The 7,184-nt window shown below is 60.2% G+C and overlaps 1 protein-coding gene across 1 annotated transcript; it reads right to left on the reverse strand.

The window, feature by feature from the left end:
• Nucleotides 1-347: 347 nt before the first annotated feature.
• Nucleotides 348-5,938, reverse strand: PODNL1 (podocan like 1). The gene is made up of 11 exons (XM_019664130.1): nt 5,912-5,938; nt 5,418-5,468; nt 5,062-5,286; nt 4,385-4,478; nt 4,003-4,067; nt 3,762-3,871; nt 3,278-3,434; nt 2,877-2,992; nt 1,749-2,406; nt 892-1,040; nt 348-747 (listed from the first exon to the last, which is right to left on the reverse strand). Exons 1-11 carry the CDS (start codon nt 5,936-5,938, stop codon nt 606-608), a joined length of 1,794 nt encoding a protein of 597 aa, XP_019519675.1. The 3' UTR covers nt 348-605.
• Between the last annotated feature and the right edge of the window lie 1,246 nt (nt 5,939-7,184).

A 7,184-nucleotide genomic window follows, 5' to 3' on the forward strand; every position in this document is an offset into this window, starting at 1 on the left:
ATGTTAGACTCAACGTGTGAAGGCCCCGTGTGTCTGTCATGGGGTCTGTGACCTGCCTGGGGGCGCCTGCCGCACTATGCGTTTCTTCAGCCAATGGCCTTGGGCAGATCTGGGTTTATACACCCATACGTGGTGATGTTTGGTGACTCGAATGTGTCTCAGGGCTTTGAGATCCAGCCCTGCTGCTCGCTCACTGGCTGCAGGACCTGGACCAAATTGCTTGATCCACTTAGCATCCTGGAACCTCAGTTTCCTCTGCTGGATACAGGGATAGTTAGAGCCCCTCCCACCCCACAAGGCGAAGGGCACCTGGTCTGTGATGAGCACTTGAAAGGGTTAGGCTTTATTGTTGCTGTCCATCTGTGGGGAGTGGTGGCATGGCTGGCAGGGCTGACGTGGTCACTGTACCTCGTGTATGAGCTGCATGCCTCAGTCCCTGTGTGTGGAGGAGGCGCCCCAGCTTCCCAGCCATCATGAGTCAGGCGGCCTTGCCCTCAAGGCCTTCGAGAGCCAGACTGAGGCCCCAGGTGGGTGCTATCTCTTTAGTCCACAGCAGAGCCCCAGGTATCTGGACTGTTCTGCCGGGCCTCTCAGGCTCAGGGGCTCTATGCCCGTGGCCGATGTGGGGCCGTGGGTGGCAGCTGGACCAGGACCTGCTCCGGGTTACCCGTCGTGTCCACCACATGCAGGTGCAGGAGGCCCAGGAAGGCCTCGGGCTCAATGCTGGTCATGTGAAGCCTGTTGGCCCTGGACCAGGAAGTGGGCATGAGGGCAGGGGCAAGGGAAGGGGGCCACAATCATCCTGACCCCCCGGGCCTGCTGGGGTTCCCCCCACAGTCCATCAGGGCCCTCCCCTGCCCACCTGGACCCGCCCGGCCGCCCTCAGGGCACCTGAGGAAGAGGGCACGCAGGCCAGGTGTGCTGAGGAAGGCGTCGGGGCCCACGTGGCTGATACGGTTGCTCTGCAGATGGAGCTCCTCCAGGGCCTCAGGCAGGTCGGGAGGCACGAAGGACAGCTCGTTGTGGCTGAGGTCCAGCACCTGGGCAGGTGGGCAGAGACACCCTGGGCTACCCACTCAGCCAAGCCCCTAACCACTCTCCTCCCAGGTCCTCCTGCCCTCCATGCCCAACCCAGTCCTTCTGCCCCCTCCCATTATCCCTCTTCGTGGCTGCCAAATTCCTCCCCTCAACAGAGGTAAACTGAGTCCCTTCTGGGTGAGGCTCTGCTGTAGGTGCTGGGGGCACAGACAGGTCCCCGCCTGCTGTGGGAGATGTTGATTCAATTAGTCACTCAAAGGTGGCATTTTGTCTGATTCCTCATGCCCTTCTAACACTCTATCATTTACTTACGATTTTTATCGATTGCTTTCTCCCTAAGCAGGGTGTTTGTGCCTAGGGCTAGGAGCTGTGTCACTGTGCCTAGAACAGCTCCTGGCACCCACAGATGCTCTAAACTCTGGAATCATCAGTGGTCAGAAGGAGCTAAAGGCCACGGTGTTCACTGGGGAGGTGGAAGGGCTGTCTCGAAGGACGAGCGGGCAGGGACAGCATAGCCAAAGGCCTGGAGGTGGATCTGCCTTATCCATCCCAGGGTTACACCCCCACCCCCACCCCACCCCACCCCCACAGGGCGTTCTCTTTGTGATATCTAAGGGCCTTGTGGAAGAGGAGCTAGGCAGGCAGGGGGGTGGAGGAGCCATTGGGGGGTCCTGGGGACACTCATTGTGGCTAATCTGCCCACCCCTGACCTGGAGGGCCTGTAACTCTTGCCAGGTGCCAGGCCCAATGTCGCCCACACGAAGCCGGTTGTGCGCGAGGCTGAGCTCCCGCAGCTGGTCTAGGCCGGCCAGCGGCTCGGGCTCGAGAGCCCGCAGCTGGTTGCGCTGCAGTCGTAGGGTGTGCAGGCCGGTGGGCAGGCCGGTGGGTAGCCGGGTGAGCTGGTTTCCAGCCAGGTCTAGGCTGCGTAGGACACGCAGTGAGCGAAAGGCCCGGCGATGCACGCAGGCACTGGTCAGGCGGTTATAGGCCAGGTTGAGCTCGGCCAGGCCAGGTGTGGAGGTCAGGTCGTGGGCGCCCAGCGCGGCCACTCGGTTGTGGAGCAGCACCAGAGACCGCAAGCTGCGCGGCAGCGCCAGGGGCACACGCTCCAGCCCGTTGCCGTAGACGTGCAGCGTATGCAGGCCCCGCAGAGGCCGAAGCGCCCCGGCAGGCAGCCCTGCCGCCCCCAGCTGGTTGTGCTGAAGCAGCAGGTAGCGCAGTTTCCGTGCCCCATGCAGCCGGTCGGCCTGCACCTGCCGGATGCGGTTCCAGCCCAGGTGCAACACAGCCAGGGTGCGGGGCAGGCCAGTGGGCACGGTGGCCAGCTGATTGTGGGACAGGTCCAGGTACTCGAGGCAGTGCAGTTTGCTGGTGAGAGAGAAGGCCAGTGTTGGTCTGGGCACCTAGCATGGGGGACCAGGAGGATCTTGGGGGTGCAGGAGGGCCAAAGGGTGGTCCTGAGAGATGTCCGCTGGAAATTCCAACTTTGGGGTGGTGACTTGAGAGATCTGGGTGGGAGGTAAACTTAGGGTGATCAGAGCAGGTTCCAGCCCAAGGGTTAGATGTGAGGGTGACCACCAGGACACAGTTCTGGATCCAGAGGTGCATGTGATAGCTGTGACATCGTATAACAAGATGCAGCACAGGGTAGTTGGGAGTGAGGATAGCTGCCAGGTGCTCAGGCAAGGCTGGCACACAGTAGGCACTCACCAAAGGAGACTGTGGGTTAAGAGTCATACAGAGGAAAGGGACAAAGAGTGGGAGCCCCAGACTCCGAATCCTCAGCCCGGACTGCCAACATAAAGCTGTACCCTGTCCCACCCCGCCCCAGGCCCCACCTAAAGGTGGTGGCATCCAGGCCGCTGTCCGTCAGCTGATTGTGCTGGAGGTAGAGCTCACGGAGGTGGGTCTGGCGGCTCAGGGCTCCTCTGGGCACCTTGGAGATGAGGTTGCTCTGGGAAGTGAGGAGAGAATAAGACTAAGGGTCCAGGACAGAGGGCAGCAGGGAGCCACAGAGGGCTCTTGAGTAAGGGAGTTACAGACAAGGAGCTGGCTTTAGCAAGTCTGCTCACAGAGCACTTGTGAGCAACTTGTGCCAGTTGAAGAGACTCAGAAAAAGGTATTTCTAAGATATTTCTGACTGCTGGAATTCTGAGGAGGTGGAGGGGTTCCCCAGGAGAGAGGTTGAAAGGGCCTCAGGAGGCAGGACCAGGGGGCCCATGAGGCGAAGAACGGGCACCTGTAGGTGGAGCCGCTCCAGAGAGGGCGGCAGGCTGGGCGGCAGATAGCTGAGCTGGTTGTCGGAGAGGCTGAGGGTGGTGACGGCCTCGGAGCCGTAGAAGGCATCAGAGGGCAGGCCGGCGTTGCTCAGCTGGTTGTTGTGGAGGTACACGGACCTGAGGGAAGCCAGGCTCCAGCCACCAGCCTGTCCCCGAGCTCCCCACTGCCCCCGACACTCGCCCTGAACCAGCTTGTCCCCGGGCTCCCCACTGCCCCCCACACTTGCCCTGAACGCTCAGGGCTGCCTTCAGTGTGTATGTGTGTGTGTGTGTGTGTGTGTGTGTGTGTGTGTGTGTGTGTGTGTAGTTCTCCAGACAGAACATCCAGGACCCTACCTCCCCCTGACCCCCCAGGGCAGGCTCATGAGCCCCTCAGACTCCTATGGTGGGGAATGACTTAGGCATGCCTGAGGCCTGGAGGGCCTGGGCTGGGTCAGGGGCTACCTGAGCGCCGGTTTCTTCCCAAAGGTGAGCGGGAAGATCTCTGTCACTTGGTTCACAGCCAGATCTGCAACTCGGAGGGAACGGGGCAGAAACTGGGGGGCCACTGAGAGCTGTGGGAGCACAACATACTGGTCCTAGTGGTCCCCTTCCAGCCCTGTGCTGTCCCCTCAGCACTTTGTGCTGTGTGACCCTGGCCCAGGCCAGGCCTGGTCTGGGGTGGGGGTTCAGGTGGGTGCCTCACCTTGTTGTGGGCCACGTAGATGTGCTGCAGCTGGGTGAGGGACTCGAAGGCCTCGTCAGGCAGGCCTGGGAGTGGGGCGGGCGGTGAGGGGACCCCAGGCCTTGCATGGGGTGGGGGGCAGGGGGAGTCTGTGCTCCCAGCCCCCCAGGGCTCCTGGCCAGGGACTGGCAGAGGCTCCTTCAGACACCCCTCTCCCTGTCCACAAAAGCCACAGCAACCCCCTCCCCCCCAACACCACCACCACCACCATCCCTAGTTTCCATCCTGCTCAGCAAAGGGCAATTCTGGGAACTGCCACAGAGCTGCCCGCAGACCCAGCAGGGGGAGGGAGAGGGCTGCTGGGACCATGCCGGGAGGGGCCGCTTCCTGTTGTCCCCCTCACCCTCAGAGGAGATGAGATTGTTGTGCAGGTTGAGGGTCCGGAGGCTGCTGAGACGTGACAGCTCATTGTAGGGGAGTTCCTGGAGCTGGTTGTTCTGGGGGGGTAGGGGGGTATTCACACCCCTGACCCCGATGACCCTGAGTCCTCAACAATTGACCCCAGCCCTGATTCTCAGCTCCCCACACCCTAAGCAAGAGAGCCCCAAGATCCCCATCACCCCCACAGTTGATCCCAAATGCCCCATTACTCCATAACCAAAAAGACATCAATCTCCAACACTCTATCCACCCCTACCGTTAACCCTTGACACCCATCACCCTCACCCCAAAGAACCCCATAATTGCCAAGATGTTGACTCCCAGCACCCCATCATCCCCACAATTAGCCCTAAGTGTTCCAACATTCTAACTCCAAATAACCCCATAACCACCAAGATGTTGACCCCTGTTGCTCCCAAATCCTCAGCCTCTCCCACATCCAATATCTGTACGCCTGCTTTCTCTCGCCTCTGATATGCAGACCCCAACACTCACCAAACCCAACTTCTATCAGTGCCAAGACCTGCACACCCAACACCTCACCCCTGCATGTGGACCCCATACCCCATTACGCTCAACCCCAACACTTTCCACACTCATGCCCCCTGCATGCACCCTGCACCCCCACCACCACCCCACCTGCAGGGAGAGGTGCTGAGCAGCCCTGGTGATGTTGTCGGGGAACACCTGCAGGTCCAGGCCATCGCAGTCCACCGTGTCCGCCCGGGGGCAGGAGCATCGCGGGGGGCAGGCCCGGGGCAGGGGTTGTGAGCTCTCACCCAGGTGGGGGAAGGCGGCGTCCTCCATGCCGGGGGCAACTGGGGGGCCGGGCAGCAGTAGGAACAGCAGCAGCAGGCTTAGCTGCTGGGAGTGGAGGGATAGGGTCAGGGTGTCGCCAGGTTCGGCACAGGGTTGCCATAGTGACAACAGCATCCCCTAATAGGGTGTGGGGGTAGGCAGGCCCCACCCTCAGACCCTCCCCCGCCCCACCTCACCATAGCCAGCCCCAGTTCTGCCGTCTTGCCTGAACTGCCGACCAGGGCTTCCTAATGGAAACCAGGCGGTCACCTCCTGGAGCCTCTGCCGTGGCTGCCACCGCCCCCCCATCTCAGCACAGGCCACCCTCCCTGCAGCCTGCTCCCCCAGGAGCTCAAGAGAGCTAGCCTACCCCCTTCCCCGCCTTGGGGAGGGTGAGTGGGCTGCCGGATGGGGTGGTGAGTCCAACCCAGCCCGTCCCCTTAGTCCCCCACCCCCAACCCCCCAGCTCTGCTTGCGTAACCTCAGCCAGCCTGGGCCAGGCCACTGGAGCAAGGAATGTTTGGGGGAAAGCTGAAATTCACCCTGTCTGGTATTTGGGCCAACCGCAGGAGTAGGGGTGGGGGCAGAGGAGTGAGGGATGCTTTAGCCACAGGAGGGTCCCCAAGGAACTAGGACTGGTGGCGAGGGGTCAGGGCAGGCCTGGGCTCAGCCTGCCAGCCCAGACACCAACTTGAGGGCTCTCAGCCAGGTCTGCCATCTGGGCCCCTCCTCTCCCCTCCCCCTACCAGCTGGCCTCACTAGCAACCAGACTCCCCCCACCCCAAATGGCCACAGCCGCCGCCCAAAAGGAAATTACACGTATGGAGGCACCAGCTTGGTGGTTAAGGATGTGCACTCAGGGCCAGCCTGCTTGGGCTTGAACCTGGGCTCAGCCACCTCTCCAGACCTCGATTTCCCAGTGAGGGAAAGGTTGTCTCACCTCCTGGGAGGGGTGTGAGGATTAAATGAGATAATGCCTATGATGTGGGAGACAGCAACCAGCACATCCCAGCCCTTGATGCCAGGTATGTGCCATCAGGGGAGGAAACCTGTCTCTGTCCCCAGTCTGATCCATAAGACATGCCAATTGCTGATGAGGTGACTCCAGCTAAGTCGTTTTCCTGCCTGAACCTCAACTTCCCCACACATAAAATGGAGATGACAGAAGACCCTTCCTCAAAGGGCTGTCACAAAGAAAAACCAGGCAGCAGACAGAACATTCTAAGAACGACATCTGCCCCTCACAAGCACTCAGTGGCTGAGGCGATGAGCTGCTCAAAGGGTGTGAAGGAGGTTGGGAATCTCCCAGAAGCAGAGCCTGAGACAAGGATTGTGTGAGGTTGTCTCAGAGTAAGCAGTTGTTGGGGAGCAGGGAGGTGACAGAAGGAAGGGAGGGAGCAGTCAATAATCCATGAGTTATCACTGAGGTTATCAACTTGCCAGTCTGAGGGCTCAAAATTCTGTGTCCCGGAAAACCCTTAGTCCTGGGCAAATCGGGGTGGTTGGTCACTCTTGTTATCAAGCAAGTTCCTGCCATAGGCAACTGGGGCTCAGTGCCGCAGGGGAATGCTAGGAGATTATGTAAGACACATGGCTCAGAGTCATCCACCTGAGGAGCAATGGAGCTAGAGTATTGATCCTGCACCTCCCTCTGTTAGTAACTTGTTGAGGGCTGCCCTTAAGGGGCCTGAATTTCCCGGCACTTGGGTAGGACAGGCTCTAGCCCTAAAAAAATATAGGTACCTGATGGTGAGGCCTGAGGCCCCAGACATCACCTGCTACAGGAGGCTATGGGGTCCAGCCATGGCGAGATGACAATGAGGTCACCAGGTGGGCGGTAAGAAGGGAGCAAGACATGGGAGGATGATGGAGAGAGAGGGTGTCTGTATTGTTATTTCCTCCTCCTTCCACAAAGGAGGAAACTTAGACCTAAAGAGGTGGTCATTTGGGCCGGCCGAGTGGTG

The sequence above is a fragment of the Hipposideros armiger genome, unplaced genomic scaffold (assembly GCF_001890085.2).
Source record: "Hipposideros armiger isolate ML-2016 unplaced genomic scaffold, ASM189008v1 scaffold_417, whole genome shotgun sequence".
NCBI lineage: Eukaryota > Metazoa > Chordata > Mammalia > Chiroptera > Hipposideridae > Hipposideros > Hipposideros armiger.